This window comes from Eleutherodactylus coqui, chromosome 5 (genome assembly GCF_035609145.1).
Source record: "Eleutherodactylus coqui strain aEleCoq1 chromosome 5, aEleCoq1.hap1, whole genome shotgun sequence".
Lineage (NCBI taxonomy): Eukaryota > Metazoa > Chordata > Amphibia > Anura > Eleutherodactylidae > Eleutherodactylus > Eleutherodactylus coqui.
This window is the reverse complement of record NC_089841.1, coordinates 38,358,371-38,375,711: the sequence shown is the minus strand read 5'-3', so window position 1 is coordinate 38,375,711 and position 17,341 is coordinate 38,358,371. Positions and strand designations below refer to the sequence as shown.

General features: G+C 47.2%; 1 protein-coding gene across 1 annotated transcript; it reads right to left on the bottom strand.

Annotated features, from left to right (window-relative positions):
• Positions 1 to 1,469: 1,469 nt before the first annotated feature.
• LOC136629163 (oocyte zinc finger protein XlCOF6-like) lies at positions 1,470 to 14,152 on the bottom strand. Its single transcript, XM_066605320.1, has 4 exons — positions 14,033 to 14,152; positions 13,888 to 13,952; positions 13,265 to 13,367; positions 1,470 to 3,816 (listed from the first exon to the last, which is right to left on the bottom strand). Exons 1-4 carry the CDS (start codon positions 14,115 to 14,117, stop codon positions 2,366 to 2,368), a joined length of 1,704 nt encoding a protein of 567 aa, XP_066461417.1. The 5' UTR covers positions 14,118 to 14,152; the 3' UTR covers positions 1,470 to 2,365.
• Positions 14,153 to 17,341: the final 3,189 nt, after the last annotated feature.

Genomic DNA, 17,341 nt, shown 5'->3' with positions numbered 1-17,341 from the left:
TTTCTTACTGGCGAGCAATGGGATGCCGCGAAGGCATCATACACCATGGTATCACCAACCGCAAACAATAAATTAACTCAATTATATATACTTCACCAGTGCTATCTAACACTGACTAGGCTTTATAAAATGAACAGGGTGTCTACCAATCAATGTCATTGATGCCGAGCAGGAGGGGCAAATTTTAATCATTTAATATGGAGCTGCCCAGATATCCATGCATATTGGGAGGAGGTTACACGATTTCTAAGCCAGCTAATGGGGATGCCAATTCCTCTTGACTTGACCATATACTTGTTGGGTGTTTTGGATGAGGAGCACTGGGAATTTCATGATCGGATATTTCTTAATAAGGGGTTGTTCCTGGCCCGCAAAACGATAGCTTTACGCTGGATGGATAGAAGTTTCCCAACACTCTCGATGTGGCAGAATATTGTTAATTCCACCTTATCGTATGAGAAAATAGTCCATAAAAATAGAAAATGCCCGGAGAAATTTCACAAGGTATGAGGGAGATGGTGTGGCTCAACAGACATGTCTTTCACACAAGATTTGCTCCAAGGTATATTGAACAGAACTGTATCTAGGGCTGGTCAGTAATGTGGGTGCCAACTGTCAAACTCTACTGTGACTGTAACCTAATGCACTGTATTTATATGTCGGTTGTAACAATGTACCTGTGTAGTTCTCCCTTAATCTGAAAAACGTACGATGTTTGCAAAGTTCATATACTGTATGGTATATTTATTGTTCAATAAAACGAGCAAAAAAAAATAACGATGCTTCTTTCATCTCTGGACAGTATTAGTTTGATGGGAAATCAACGCTTATACATTATTTTGTTTTCACGAAGTACATTGGTGATTTGTGAAAATTTTCTTTTCATTGTCCTGGTTGCTTGGGACAGGTCTGTGAAGAGCCTGACATTTTCATAAGGGAGGGTTTTTAGCTTCCTTGCATCATACATCAGCATATCCATTGTGTAGTAATAGTGAATACGCACCATCAGGTCCCTAGGGAGATCTGCCCTGATGGCCTTTGGCTGTGGCAGCCTATGTATCTTGTCTACAATGTGTCCTTCTTGTGAGATTTCAGGGAGAAAAGCCTTGATTAAGTCTTGCGTATATTCTTTGTGTGCTACTGGCTGAACCAGTCTCTGCTATTCCTCTTCTTTTAATATTGTGGAAATTCCAGTCTTCCAAATCGGCCATTTTGCTTTTTACTGCCTCAAGCTCCTTCGCTAGCCTGTAGTGATCATCTATCAGGTTGTTGTGCGAACGGGTCACTTCACCCATTTTGTATACCAGATGATTAATTCTATCACCCATTTCTTCCAAAGCAGCATCACAATGTTTTATAGGGGAGATCACCCTAGCATTGAAGGGGTCTCTGCAGAGAGAGCTGAAAGCTGTGCATACATCCATTAACTCCTCATAGAATCATACAACTCTACCATTCTATGATTCCATGAGGAGTTAATGGATGTATGCATAGCTTTCAGCTCTCTCTGCAGAGACCTCTTCAATGCTAGGGTCATCTCCCTTATAAAACATTGTGATGCTGCTTTGTTTGTGCAGTTAATGTTAAGTATTGGGTCTCTATCTTGAACTCTTTAGCTTGTTGCTCTCTCCTCACATTCTGCATGAGTTGTATGTGTCTCACTTCTCTGTGTATCTCCATGGGAAGCTTCTTCCCCTCCTCCCTCTGGTGGTGTGGGTGCCCTTTCTTTAATGGGGTTCAGGGATTGTGCATCATCAGCTCCTCTTCTATCCTTTCTTCTTTGTTGCCAACACCCTCCCGCTTTCTCTCCTCTTTGTGGTGCGGCTGGCAACATTTCACTGGTTGGTTTTGGGAGTAAGTCTCTTTCCTGCTACTCCTCTGTTCTCACTACCATCTTCCTCCTTTCACCCTGCAGCGCTGTGGGCGTCATCTTGCGTATGGGGCTCAGAGGCTTTACAGCTTCTCTGAAGCTCCCTTTTTCTGCTCTGCTTCCCCAGTTCTCTCTCTGTGTGGGAGGGGAGGGGGATCGGGGGAAGCCAGCTTACCCTGTTCTCATTGCAGGAAATCCCCAGAGACTGCTGCCTCCATGATCTTCAGCTGGTCTGCAACTGTGGCTTGCACTGCCGGCTCTACTCCAGTGTCTCGTTCCGGGAAGAACTTCGTTCATCTCTGTGGTACTTCCTACATCGGTCTCTTCTTTTTTCCTGCCTGCCGGTGAGTTCAAAGTCCTTCTTTGCTCCTGTTTTGTAGCTTTGCGAGGTCACTGGCAGCGATGCTCCGTTTTCCGTGTCTGCTCCCGCCACCATCCAAACCACGCCCCTCCCTTATGTGAGTTCTTTGATGTTTAAGAAAATCTGATTTCCGGCTAAAAAGATTTATCACATTCTGAAAACGGCTTCTCCCCTGTGTGAGTTCTCTGATGTACAACAAGGTTTGATTTCTTTTTAAAACATTTCTCACAATCTGAACATGAAAATGGGTACATCGCCGTGTGAGTTCTTTGATGTTTAAGAAAATCGGATTTGTGGGTAAAAGATTTCTTACATTCTGAACATGAAAACGGCTTCTCTCCTGTGTGAGTTCTCTGATGTACGACAAGGTTTGATTTCTTTTTAAAACCTTTCTTACAGTCTGAACATGAAAATGGGTACGTCGCCGTGTGAGTTCTTTGATGTTTAAGAAAATCTGATTTGTGGGTGAAAGATTTCTCACATTCTGAACATATAATTGGCTTTTTCTTTGCATGAATTGTCTGATGTCTGACAAGTTTTGATTTCTCTTTAAAACATTTCTCACAAACTGAACATGAAAATGGCTTCTCCCCTGTGTGAGTTCTCTGATGTGCAACAAGGTGTGATTTATAAGAAAAGCATTTTCCACATTCTGAACATGAAAATGGATTATCTCCTGTGTGAGTTCTCCAATGTATGACAAGTTCTGGTTGGTCTCTAAAGGATTTCCCACATTCTGAACACGCAAATGGCTTCTCTCCAGTGTGAGTTCTCCAATGTCTAATAAGTTGTGGTTTCTCTCTATAACATTTCCCACATTCTGAACATGAAAATGGCTTCTCTCCTGTGTGAGTTTTCCTATGTTTGACAAGTTCTGCTTTGTCTCTATAACATTTCCCACATTCTAAACATGAAAATGGCTGCACTCCTGTGTGAATTCTCTGATGTTGGACAAGTTGCAATTTCAGTCTAAAACATTTCCCACATTCTGAACATGAAAATGGCTTTTCTCCTGTGTGAATCCTCTGATGTTGGACAAGTTTTCTTTTCTCTCTAAAACATTTCCCACATTCTGAACATGAAAATGGCTTCTCCCCTGTGTGACTTCTCTGATGTAGGACAAGATGTAAATTACCTTTAAAACATTTCCCACATGTTGTACATGGAAATGGCTTCTCTCCTGTGTGACTTCTCTGATGTATGACGAGTTGTGAATTCTGTCTAAAACATTTCCCACATTCTAAACATGAAAATGGCTTCTCCCCTGTGTGAGTTCTCCAATGTCTGATAAGTTCTCTTTTGTTTCTAAAACATTTCCCACATTCTGAACATGGAAATGTCTTCCTCTCTGTGTGAGCTTTTTGATGTTTTCCCCTTTTGTGACTTTTCTTCTGCTTATCAGTCTGAAATGAATCAGAAGATGGGAACTGCCCAAGAGGATCAGATGATGGATCTTTGCTGTGAAGGGCTGAGAGTATATCTAGGATATTGGCAGATTCTTCATACATATCTTGTGTGATGCCACAATCCTCTGGTTTACAATCTGCAGATATCAGATACCCCTCCAAGCTCCCGATACCGTCATCTGGCAAGAATAAAAGCGGATTTTACTTTTTTATTATTAAAATAGCCTTAAAATTGATATAAATATTTTTAACATTTCTATATAAACATTTCATTGCAAATTCATATATCAGTGAATCTGTCACCACTATTCTAGTAAATGCTCAGTGGAGATCTATAAAGATTCCTGTGAGTCAGTGCTATTAGGTGGTGTCCATCTCACACACTCCCTGAACCTACATGCCCTTTATCATTCAGGATAGAAGTGAGAAGTAATTGTATTCATTTGAAGCTAATACAAAATAGGGTGATAAAAGGAAAAACTTAGAATAACATTATTATCTGTGTTTCTGGTGTTGGTCAAAAAAAATCTGCATAAACAGCAGCTCTAAGAACCTAATGTGTTAATCTGGCCTTATAAGTAACTAATTGTGTCTGTCATCAATCATATGGTGCGGGGCCTTTTACAGCACCGCCCTCCACAAGCCTCGGGTTCCTGTCCATGGAAGATCACCAAGCTCAAGGTACCTAAAAGGAAGATTTTTGCCTTGCAGTAAAATTCCTTTCTCGTAGCATACACTGGGAACACAGGACCATGGGTGTAAGCATGACACTAAGGCCTCCCTCACACAGGGCGTTTTATACAGCGTTTAGCGCTGCCTTTTCAGCCCAGCGCTAAACGCTGTACAACACTCCCATTCATTTCATGGGGGCTGCTCACACAGGGCTGAAAATGCAGCGTCACCCAACGCTGCGCTTTGACAGCGATGCATGTTCTATTTTGGGGCGTTTTCAGCCCTGCGTCGCCCATTGAAATGAATGGGCAGCGGTTTTAGCACTGCTGAAAACGCGGCAACACTTGGTGCCGCGTTTTTGGCAGCGTTAACCGCTCGTCGATTTTTGGGGTGAGGGCTTGCAATAAAAAGCCCTACCCTGAAAATCAGTCCCAGTTAGACAAAAAAAAGAAAGTAATACTCACCCAGCCGCTGCAGTCCGGGTCGCGGCCGCTGCTCTCTGCCGCTGATCCGGGCTTCCTCGGCACTCCCAAGTCTATTGCCGGAGGCCAAGTTTGAGAACCCGGCTCCGGCAATAGAGTGCTGTGATTGGTTGTCGGTGCTTGCTCGATGCCCAATCACAGCCCTTCATTGACTGTCTCAGCCAATCAGCGCCGGCAAGCTCTTTTCTCAGTTGTTTCATGGGGGACACAAGATTATGTCAGACTCTACCCTCTCCAATCCATCCTGAATGCGGCAGCCAGTCTCATCTTCCTGTCCGGCCGCTACTCGGACGCCTCTGCCTTGTGCCAGTCACCGCACTGCCTGCCCGTTAAATACAGAATTCAATTTAAACTCACTACCTTCATCCATAAAGCCCTCCACAGCGCAGCGCCCCCCCTACATTGCCTCCCTCATCTCAATCCATCACCCAGCCCGGGCGAATTCGCTCTGCTAAAGAAACTAGACTAAGTGCCCCTTTAATTCGAACCTCTCCTTCCTGCCTCCAAGACCTCTCCAGAGCAGCACCAGTCCTCTGGAATGCACTACCAAAGGCTATCCAGGCAATCCAGGACTCAGAAAACTTCAGGCGTGCTTTAAAAACGCACCTCTTCAGGGAGGCATACCACATCCCCTAAACCAAACCCCTCTGTACGCCGCCTGACAACATGCTCCCTAACCTACTGACTGCAATCCCTGCTAGCCACCATCAACTGCCCCTGCAGTCATGCCGATCCTGTCGTCACACGGCTGAACGTCTGACCATTGTTTATGTGTATAGCATCCCTCACTCTCCACCTCGCCATACCGTGCACATCTCCAGCCACTTTACCTTCTGTATCACCCCATTACTTGTAGTATGTAAGCTCGTTAGAGCAGGACCCTCACCCCTATTGTTCCCAAGATTACTATGTAACCGTTGTTCAGTAATTTTTGTACATTTGTCTTTCTGTATTCCCCCTGTCTTTGTAAGCGCTGCGGAATATGTTGGCGCTATACAAATAAAGATTATTATGGAATGTCCTAAAGCAGTCCCTGGGGTAGGAAACACAATGAGAATTTTCAGGTGGAATGCTGAGACACAGCTGCCTGCAAAACCTTAAGACCAAGACCCACATCTGCCAATGCAAAGGTGTGGACAGAGGAACAGGTGGCAGCTCTGTAAATCTGAGTGGCAGAGGCCTGGTGCTGCACTGTCCATGAACAGGTAAAGGGTGTTGAAATCATGAAGGGGAAATCTTGACACTTCAGTCAGTAAGCTCTCCTGCATATGGTCACATTTTAATCTGGAAACCCTCTACATCAACCGTCCAGAATGACAAGGAGAGAGTCCAAGCGCCTTAAGAAAGATATGGCTGCCAAATGCAGACAAATAGTCTGCACAACGTACAGTATAGGTAGTGACACCTCCATGGGATGGGACGGAGAGGGACTAAAGTATGGCAATAGAAGTCCTTAGTTAAAGTGGAAGCTGGAAACAACTATAGTAAGATATGAAGGCATTGGGCATGGGTGCACCAAGCCCTGATGAAGAATCAGGAAAGCAGAATAGCAAGAGGGAGCTGCCAACTTAGAGACCTCCTTCATTGAGGTTATCCTAACCTAGAAGGCCACCCTCCAAGAAATGAGCTGCGCTGTGATATTCCTCAGAGGCTTGAAGGCGGAAGACTCGAGAGCATCAAATAACAAATTGAGCTCCCAAAGGAACATAGGAAGTGTGTACACATGAACCGTATGTGCATCGTCTTGGAGAAACGTTTTGGACATAGGACTTAGAGGCTAAAGGCCATTGGAAAAAAATGGATAAGTTAGAAAACTTATTTCAGAGAAATGAGGGCTAATTCCACATCCAGACAAGACTGGAGAAAGGACAAGATCAGAAGGAGAGAAATCCCTAAAAGAAGGAAGAATGGGAAGCATTTAAAGAGACCAGAATGGGTGAACACAGAACTTGCACACATGCAAAGAGTAAAGAAAAGATACGGATTACTTACCGGTAGTCCCATTTCCAGGAGTCATCACGACGGCCCCATTTACATATGGAGGTTGCCCTCTGACCTAGGTAGGGACAGGAAGAGTTTAAAAGCACCTCCCCTTCCACCCATGCTTTAGTGACTTACAAATTATCACGGTGGACAATGTTTACTAAACCAAATTTTACCTTCATTCGGTCATATTTACATTGAAAGAACATTAATTATTCTATAAGGGAGGGAACTATGGGCCGTCGTGATGACTCCTGGAAATGGGACTACCGGTAAGTAATCCGTATCTTTCCAGGTCGTCATCCCGACGGCCCCATTTACATATGGAGTATACCAAATTATACGTGGTTTTAGGGCGGGACTACTGCCTGAGGGACTTTTCGTCCGTAGCTCAGGTCTTTGTCCGACTGGACGTTAACCCTAAAATGTCTGATAAACGTATGTTGCTAGACCAGGTGGCTGCTTTGCAATTTGCTCGGCAGACGCCTGGCCTTTTTCTGCCCAAGAGGAGGAGAGAGAGCGTGTGGAGTGGGCTCTAATTTTTTTCCCCGGGGGATCGAAGCCCCTGGCTTTATATGCCTCTTGGATGGCAGTCTTGATCCACCTCGCAATGGTGCCCTTAGATGCCGTCTTTCCTTTTTCCGGCCCCTGAAATTGGAAAAAGAGGTTATTTTTGCAAAAGGAGCAGGTAGCCTCTAAATACACTAGGACGGCTCTCCTAACATCTAGGCTATGAAAATCTCGTTCTTTTCCATTGCGGGGATTTTGACAGAAGGAGGGCAGAGTGATTGTCTGCTCCCTATGAATTTTTGACACTACCTTCGGTGGGAAGGCTGGGTCCCGTTTAAAGGTAATCCGGTCATCTTGTATTATCATGTATGGTTCAATACAGTATAACGCTTGTATTTCCCCTGTTCTCCGAGCCGAAGTTATAGCGACTAAAAGGGTAACTTTTAGCGTAAGCAGTCTCAGGGAGAGTTGGGAGAGGGGTTCAAAGGGGGGTTGGCAAGACTATTTAGGACTAAGTTTAGGTCTTAGATAGGGAAGGTTTCTTTAATAAAGGGTCGAAGTCTTTCTGCCCCTTTGAGAAACCTACACACCCCGCGGTGTTCTGCTAGGGGGAGGTCTAGGTAAGATCCTAGTGCTGCTGTATGAGCCTTAAGGGTTCTCGGGCTAAGGCCTTCCTCTAGGCCTGCCTGTGAAATTCCCGGATTGCGGGTATGTCAATCCCTGGGATTTCCCCTGGATCTATTTTGCAGAAGTCTGTGACCTTCCTCCGTATCCTATCATAGATGGCTGTCGTGATAGGTTTACGGCTTTTTGTCGGGGTATTATGGGAGAGTCCCTTCCCACGCAATATCATGCTTTCAGCATCTATGCTGCTAGATTCAATTTTCCGACCCCCGGATATGTTAGCGGGCCCTGGAGTAGGAGATCATCCACTACTGGTAGTAGAGGTGGACCCCGAATAGTCAAGGCTTTTAGTAGGGGATACCAGGGCCTTTTGTCCCACATAGGGGCAACTAGTATGACTGACACCCGGCTGATCTGGATTTTCCTGGGGATGTGAGGGATCAGTGGGAAAGGAGGGAAAGGCGTATGCTAGGTCCATATCCCAGCTTTGGGACAGGGCATCTATCCCGCACGGGTTGGCTCTTGGATTCAGAGAGTAAAAGTCACGGCATTTTGAATTTTCCCTCGGGGCGAACAGGTCTATCTGCGGTTCTCCCCACCGGCAACTTAGTTGGTCGAAGACTCGCTGGTTCAGCCCCCATTCTCCTGGAAGGATGCTCTTGTCTGGTCAGGAAGTTGGCAACAACGCTTGTGGACCCTTTTAGATGGATTGCTGAGAGAAAAAGACAGCACGTTGGACTCCACCTAGCGGAGTATTTTTATCGCCAGTTGTTGCAGGTGTGGGTGTCGCGTTCCCCCTTGGTGGCGAACAAACGACAGAGCTGTACTATTATCAGTCAAAATTTTGATATGCCTTCCTCTTACAGGGGGTTCTGCTGCCTTAAGGGCCTCCCAGATTGCCCTTAATTCTCTGTAGCTTGATGAGCGCTTAGCTACTTTGGCCTGTAGATTTAGGTCGGCTACCTGCGCTCCCCATCCTGTTTTGCTGGCATTTGTTGTGATGGGTATACTAGGTTCTTGCGACCAGGAGGTACCTTTGCTTAGGTTCCTCTATGAGGTCCACCAGCGTAGGGAATCTGACTCGGACGGACAGGCTAACCTTATTATCCAGGGAGGTCTGCCGTCTGTCCCACCTGGCAAGAATGAACCTTTGTAGTTGTCGAGTATGGGCTTGTGCCCATGGTACTATCTGTATGCAGGCTGTTAGAATGCCCAGCACCTTCATTGTATCTCTGATAGAAACCGTCGTAGCCTGACAGAGGGAGGTTACTCTTTGGAGGAGGTCTTCCTCCTAGATGATGGAAGCCGAGATTCCTGGATGTGGGAGTCTAATAATACCCCCGGGTATAACTTCTGTGTACCAGGGTTCAGGTCGGACTTCTGTTTATTGACTATCCACCCTAAACTGTTTAGGGTATACAGGACCATAGATAGGTCTATACGTATAGTCCTTCTGTCCTTGACACTGACAAGAAGTCATCCAGATATGGGAATATACGGATTTGGTTCCGTCTGAAATAGGCTACCATCTCTATTATTATCTTTGTGAACACCCGAGTAGCAGTGGAGATTCCGAATGGAAGGGCCATAAACTGATAATGTTGGATTCTGTCCCCTCCCGCCGAGCGGATCTCAAGTATTTGTGATGGACTGCAGCTATTGGGACGTGACAGTATGCATCTTTGGGATGCATAGTGCACTTTACAGTATCCCGGTCTATTAGTGAGACGATAGACCTCACTGTTTCCATCTTAAAAAAAAAATTTCTTTTATATGAAATAAATTTATTTAGGGCCTTAAGGTTAAGGATAGTCCTAATGGAACCATTTGGTTTTGATTAGAAATAAGGGAGAATAGAATCCCTCACCCCTTTCATAATCAGGGACTTGTGCAATGCCTCCTAAGTCCTTGAGTTCCTGTACACCTTTTATGAGGTTCCCTTGATCTTGTAGGGACCCAGGGGAGGTTATGAGGAATCTCCTAGAGGGTAGAGAGTGGAACTCAATTCGGTACCCTGCTTCAATTATTCGGAGTACCCAGGGGTTAGATGTTATCCCCTGCCACTGACTTAGATAGCGTGCTAATCTACCCCGTTTGTTGAGGAGAGGGTTGAGCTTCCTTAACCCGACCTCCCTTGGGGTACGCCATCTTCCAGTTTTCCCTTTAATTTCGGGAGGTGGCTGGCGCCTCGGAAAGGATGGTTTCCTGTAAGGCTATCTGTCGCCTCTGTCGCTGATTTTCTCCAGGATCTTGTCCAGGACGGGCCCAAAATGTATTCCCCTTAGAGGGGGATGGTGCAGGGCTTGTTTTTTGATGTGACATCTGCGGCCCATGTCTTCAGCCATAATGTGCATCATATCTTACTATCCCCGCTGATGCATCGGTCAGAAAGGCGGTAGCCATTTTTAGGAGGGAAAGACAACCGGCTGACTCCTCTCTAGGGGCCCGATCTATGATGGAGGCTTCCAGCCTATTTATGCATAGGACCATCGATCTGGCCACAGAAGTCGAGGCTATGTTCTTATCCATTGGATAAGACAGTTGTGAGGTATCTTCAGGGGCCAAAAGGGTTTTTTTTGGCCACCTTGATACTGCTATTCTTTTCTCAGGCTCCTGCCATTCATCGGCAATTACCTGTTGTAGGGTCTAGTTGACCGGGAACATGGTATTTTCCCTTGACCGGAGGCCGCCGAGCGTTTTATCTTTGTTTTATGGAACGCTTCACGAATTTGCGTGTGCGTCTATCGTTCCAATTTTAGTATATGTGCTGCCGAAGCAAGCACTGTCCTCGGCGGGTGATCCTCTTCTATCTGCATTGTCTCCCTCACTGCCTTGATGAGGTGCGCAATGTCATTTGAGGAGAAATAATACTTTTCCTCATCCTCTAAAAGTACTGGCGGGTCCTCTAGCTCTCCTTCAGACGGGAGCTGCAGGGATTCCCGGAAATTGGGCTCGCCAATTCGGTTTGTCTTGGCCTTTTAGGGACCCGTGACGGACCTGGCTGAGCCTGGGGAAGGGATGCCATAGAGGCCTGCCCTGATCCTACAGCGGATGCCTCTGCTAGTATCTTCCCTGTGCATTCGTCGCATAGGGTTTTTTTTTTTTGGGGGGGGGTCCGCTATCGCAGCAGCGGCGGCCGGAACATGTGGACCGTGCGAGGGAGACCTGCGCTGCTGAGGCGACTTACGGCTCAGTCGGCGCCGCAGGTCGGGGATGCAGGGACTTGTGAGTGTGTGCGGCCCCGACCTCTACCCCTCTAGGGGGATCGCACAGCGTGCGGTAAGTCCTTACTCTTTGGACTCTAACCCATACCACAATGAGGGAGAGGGGAGAGAAAAAGGGGAACATATATGCATCCAATCCAGTACAGCGTTAATTTGCATTCCGTTTTTTGGCATATAGCCTACTCACGGCTTGTAGGGTATCTGTTTCTCCCTCTCGTGCTGAGCTGTCGCGGGTAGACATGCTGTTTGGCACTTCTAGTCAGTCAGCAGGATACCTCCATGGAGTAGAGCCTGCTTTAGATGGGAGAAACTTTGAATTTGGCGCCATTTCCGGGTTTTCACCGGTAGCCACGCCCCCTACGTCGAGCGCGTGACGTCACCACGCCGGATGACGTCACCGCTATGCGAGCCGAGGTTTCAGGAGCTCCGGGAGGCCGGAACATGCGGACCGCGCGAGGGAGACCTGCGCTGCTGAGGCGACTTACGGCTCAGTCGGCGCCGCAGGTCGGGGATGCAGGGACTCGTGAGTGTGCGGCCCCGACCTCTACCCCTCCAGGGGGATCGCACAGCGTGCGGGAAGTTTCTTCTGGTAAGTTTTCTTCCTTCTCCTGCAGCTCTGGAGCTGCTCCTCTGTCCCACCGTAGGGACACGAAGACACTGAAGCATGGGTGGAAGGGGAGGTGCTTTTAAACTCTTCCTGTCCCTACCTGGGTCAGAGGGCAACCTCCATATGTAAATGGGGCCGTCGGGATGACGACCTGGAAAATATGTTTATCAAATGGAAAGAGGGGAGAATATCTAAAGAAGAATATAATGCGGTCTGCAGAAACTGTAGGGCAAGTGTCAGAAAAGCTAAGGCTGCCATCACACAGGCAACAAAGTTGTGATTGCGACAATGCTACAAATCACATGTATGAGAAGCCCATGGATTCCTATGGATTAATTCACACATGCAATGTTTTGTAGCATGCAACAACCTGACAATAAATTCTCACGGGTCCGGCGATATGCCCGTGACTCGTGAGGTTTTGTAGCCCATGTTTCTATATGGAGCCTTCCTCTCTTTTGCATCGCATGAAAACACAGTTTTTGTGCGTTGTGATGCGACTTTGACAGTAGGAAATCCTACTGTCAAAGCCTAAACTAAGCCCTAGCTGCAGGAAAAAATAAAAAAAAACAGTGCACATCACCTTAAAAGGCCTGACCCCAGCACTGTTTCTCTTCATCTCTTCTTGATGGGATTTGAAAAATCCCTGGCTCCTTGAAGCGCTGGCTGAGATTGGCTGATGCTTAGCCAATCATAGTTAGTGCTCGATGAACCAATCACAGCCATTCATCAAGCGCTGGATGTGACTGGCTAAACATCAGCCAATCACAGCCAGTGCTTCCAGGACGTTGGGATTTTTCAATCCCCATCCAGAAGAGATGAAAAAGAGTCCCAGAGACCAAGAAGAAGCTGCAGTGGAACCCCGGAGAGCATTTCTAAGGGGATGTATACTTTTTTTTCTGCAGCTGGGGCATATTTTTGGGGTAGGGCTTATATGTCATCCTTCCATGTTGCACTACAAAGTCACGTGACTTTGTAGCACGACATGCTACTTTGAAGCGCTACAAAATCACGGTATCGCACGGACCAGCAATGCAATATTACTGCGATTTTTCTCGCGGCGATGCCATGTTGCCTGTGTGAAAGGGGCCTAAAACTAATAATGAATTGAGGTTTACAACAGAGGCCAAAAGCAATACAAAAAAGGATTTTGGGGGTAGGTCAAAAGCAAAGGAAAAGTCAAAGATGCTATTGAATGCTTGCAAGATGAAAATGGTGAATTGGTTAAGAATGATGTTGAGAAGGCTGAACTTTTAAATTCCCATTATGTATCTGTTTTCTCTCAGAAAGTGGATGTAACATCAACTGATCTTCCCTGTGCTATTGGGGGAATAAAAGAATGCAGGCTATCTATAAGCAGAGAGATGGTGAGGGAACACATGGCTAACTTAAATAAATTCAAGTCTCAAGGTCCAGATGAATTACATCCCCAATAATCCCACAGACCACAGAATAACATATCTGCAGCCGCTGACTGAGGAGAATCTGTGACTCCTCTCTGCTGTATTTCGTGGTTACTACTCACCTGGGCGGTTACCTGTAGGAATCTCCTCTTCAAACTCCTGTTTGACGGTAACAATTCTTACTGCATCATCAATATCGGTCAGATCTTCATCCGGATACAAAAGCTGTGAGACAAACATTGTAAAAGTCAGCAGACGGTTGGAGAAGTCATGTGGAAGGTTTTACATGACCAGAAAAGATCATTAATCATCATGATGACCAAAAAAGGCCTGACAGGAGTAGTTATCTGAGCCACATAGCTGCAGGTCTAGAAGCTAGATATATATATTAGATGGCGGCTCAATGACCCCTCAGGATCCTCATACACATGTATATCCGGCATGGCTAGACACGCTGCACGTTGTCTCAGTGGAGGAGATCAGCGTCTACCAGACACATCCGCTGTTTGTCTTGGGGGAAAATAAAGGAGCAGATAGATATAAATCCAACCTGTTGGCTCCTTATTCCCACCAGCTGTCTCCACCGCCAGAAAACTGGGAGAAGATCCCAACAACATGTAATGTCTCTGGTCAGCGGTAATCCTGCCATCTCCACCGGCCTCACCACACAAGGAGAAGACATCTAATAAGACTGAAGATAAGAGCTTCACAGCCTTCTACAGATCAGAGGGACATCTCCATCTACCTGATGGTCCTGTGGAAGAAGAGGACGGGGACATCTCTCTGGTGGGCTTCTCTTACTGGATGGAACTGGAGGAAACAGACAAACACTGAAGTCATTCTTTACATACAGATAATAAAGTCCCCGTGTATTTAGTCCTGTCTATTACCTGGTGATGGGAGCGGCTGGGGGGTCTCCATCATGGCCTCCTTGTACAGATCCTTGTGTCTTTCTAAATACTCCCACTCCTTCATGGAGAAATAGACAGCGACATCCTGACACCTTATAGGAACCTGACAACACAATATACAGTCATTACCCAGAAGCCTCCAGTGCTGTTACTGTATAATGTCCCAGCATTCCCTGCAGCGTCACCTCTCCAGTCAGCAGCTCAATCATCTTGTTGGTGAGTTCTAGAATCTTCTCTACATTGATGCCCTCATATATCAGGGGGTGTGGTGGGGGCCCCATGATTGGGCTCAGGGGTCTTCCCCATCCATCACACACAGGGGCCCGACAGTCATCACTAGAGGTCTTCTTCACTACTGTGTAATCCTGTATATGGGGAGACATTAATAAATATCACTGCAGACATTTCCAGAGTCCATCACCTCTCCAGTGACATCATCTGTTATTACCATAGATAAGAATGATGTAATGTGACATCATCAGAATCTCTCACCTCTCCAGTAAGCTGGAAGATTATCTCTAGTGAGAGATTTATTACACTCTCTGCCCTCTGGTTAGCGTCTTCCTTCATGCTGAATAGGTCAATCAGGAAAAGTCTGTTGTACACAAGATAAGAAAAAAACTTTGTTACCCACCCTGCCCCATAACAGTATGTGTCGCTCTGCCCTGCCCCATAATAGTAGGTACGCCTCCACCCCGCCCCATAATAGTATGTACCCTTCCACCCCGCCCCATAATAGTATGTACCCCTCCACCCCGCCCCATAATAGTATGTACCCCTCCACCCCGCCCCATAATAGTATGTACCCCTGCACCCCGCCCCATAATAGTATGTACCGCTCCACCCCGCCCCATAGTAGTAGGTACGCCTCCACCCCGCCCCATAATAGTATGTACCACTCCACCCTGCACCATAATAGTATGTACCACTCCATCCTGCCCCATAATACTATGTACCACTCCATCCTGCCCCATAATACTATGTACCACACCACCCTGCCCCATAATAGTATGTACCACTCCACCCTGCCCCATAATAGTATGTCCCGCTCCACCCTGACCCATAATAGTATGTACCCCTCCACCCTGCCCCATAATAGTATGTACGGCTCCATCCTGCCCCATATTAGTATGTACCCCTCCACCCTGCCCCATAATAGTATGTACCCCTCCACCCTGCCCCATAATAGTATGTACCCCTCCACCCTGCCCCATAATAGTATGTACCCCTCCACCCTGCCCCATAATATGTACCGCTCCACCCTGCCCCATAATAGTATGTACCACTCCACCCTGCACCATAATAGTATTTACCACTCCACCCTGCACCACAATAGTATGTACCCCTCCACCCTGCACCATAATAGTATGTCCCGCTCCACCCTGCCCCATAATAGTATGTACCGCTCCACCCTGCCCCATAATAGTATGTAGCGCTCCACCCTGCCCCATAATAGTATATAGCGCTCCACCCTGCCCCATAATAGTATGTAGCGCTCCACCCTGCCCCATAATAGTATGTAGCGCTCCACCCTGCCCCATAATAGTATGTAGCGCTCCACCCTGCCCCATAATAGTATGTAGCGCTCCACCCTGCCCCATAATAGTATGTACCGCTCCACCCTGCCCCATAACAGTATGTACCGCTCCACCCTGCACCATAACAGTATGTACCGCTCCACCCTGCCCCATAATAGTATGTACCGCTACACCCTGCCCCATAATAGTATGTACCGCTCCACCCTGCCCCATAATAGTATGTACCGCTACACCCTGCGCCATAATAGTATGTACCGCTTCACCCTGCCCCATAATAGTATGTACCCCTCCACCCTGCCCCATAATAGTATGTACCGCTCCACCCTGCGCCATAATAGTAAGTATCGCTCCACCCTGCCCCATAATAGTATGTACCGCTCCACCCTGCACCATAATAGTATGTACCGCTCCACCCTGCGCCATAATAGTATGTACCGCTCCACCCTGCGCCATAATATTATATACCTCTCCACCCTGCGCCATAATAGTATGTACCCCTCCACCCTGCCCCATAATAGTATGTACCGCTCCACCCTGCGCCATAATAGTATGTACAGCTCCACCCTGCCCCATAATAGTATGTACCGCTCCACCCCGCCCCATAATAGTATGTACCACTCCACCCTGCTCCATAATAGTATGTACCGCCCCACCCTGCCCCATAATAGTATGTACGGCTCCATCCTGCGCCATAATAGTATGTATCGCTCCACCCTGCACCATAATAGTGTGTACCCCTCCACCCTGCCCCATAATAGTATGTACCGCCCCACCCTGCCCCATAATAGTATGTAGCCCTCCACCCTGCCCCATAATAGTATGTACCCCTCCACCCTGCACCATAATAGTATGTACCGCTCCACCCTGCCCCATAATAGTATGTACCCCTCCACCCTGCACCGTAATAGTATGTACCACTCCACCCTGCCCCATAATAGTATGTACAGCTCCACCCTGCACCATAATAGTATGTACAGCTCCACCCTGCCCCATAATAGTATGTACCGCCCCACCTTTCCCCATAATAGTATGCACCGCTACCCCCTGCACCATAATAGTATGTACCGCTCCACCCTGCCCCATAATAGTATCTACCGCTACACCGTGCCCCATAATAGTATGTACCACTCCACCCAGCCCCATAATAGTATGTACCGCTCCACCATGCCCCATAATAGTATGTACCTCTCCACCCTGCCCCATAATAGTATGTACAGCTCCACCCTGCCCCATAATAGTATGTACCGATCCATCCTGCCCCATAATAGTATGTACCCCTCCACCCTGCCCCATAATAATATGTACCGCTCCACCCTGCCCCATAATAGTATGTACCCCTCCACCCTGCCCCATAATAGTATGTACCACTCCACCCTGCCCCATAATAGTATGTACCACTCCCCCCTGCGCCATAATAGTATGGAACGCTCCACCCTGCGCCATAATAGTATGTACCCCTCCACCCTGCACCATAATAGTATGTACCGCTCCACCCTGCACCATAATAGTATGTACCCCTCCACCCTGCCCCATAATAGTATGTACCGCTCCACCCTGCCCCATAATACTATGTACCGCTCCACCCTGCCCCATAATAGTATGTACCCCTCCACCCTGCACCATAATAGAATGTGCCGCTCCACCCTGCCCCATGATAGTATCTACCGCTCAACCCTGCCCCATAATAGTATGTACCACTCCACCCTGCCCCATAATACTATGTACCGCTCCACCCTGCACCATAATAGTA

Coding starts and splice junctions, on each gene's coding strand:
- LOC136629163 (XM_066605320.1), bottom strand. CDS start 14,117: ATGAAGGAGTGGGAGTATTTAGAAAGACACAAGGATCTGTACAAGGAG. Junction 13,368..13,887: donor TTCTTCCACAGGACCATCAG/GTAGATGGAGAT, acceptor TTTGTCTCACAG/CTTTTGTATCCGGATGAAGA. Junction 3,817..13,264: donor TCCTACAGGTAACCGCCCAG/GTGAGTAGTAAC, acceptor TATTCTTGCCAG/ATGACGGTATCGGGAGCTTG.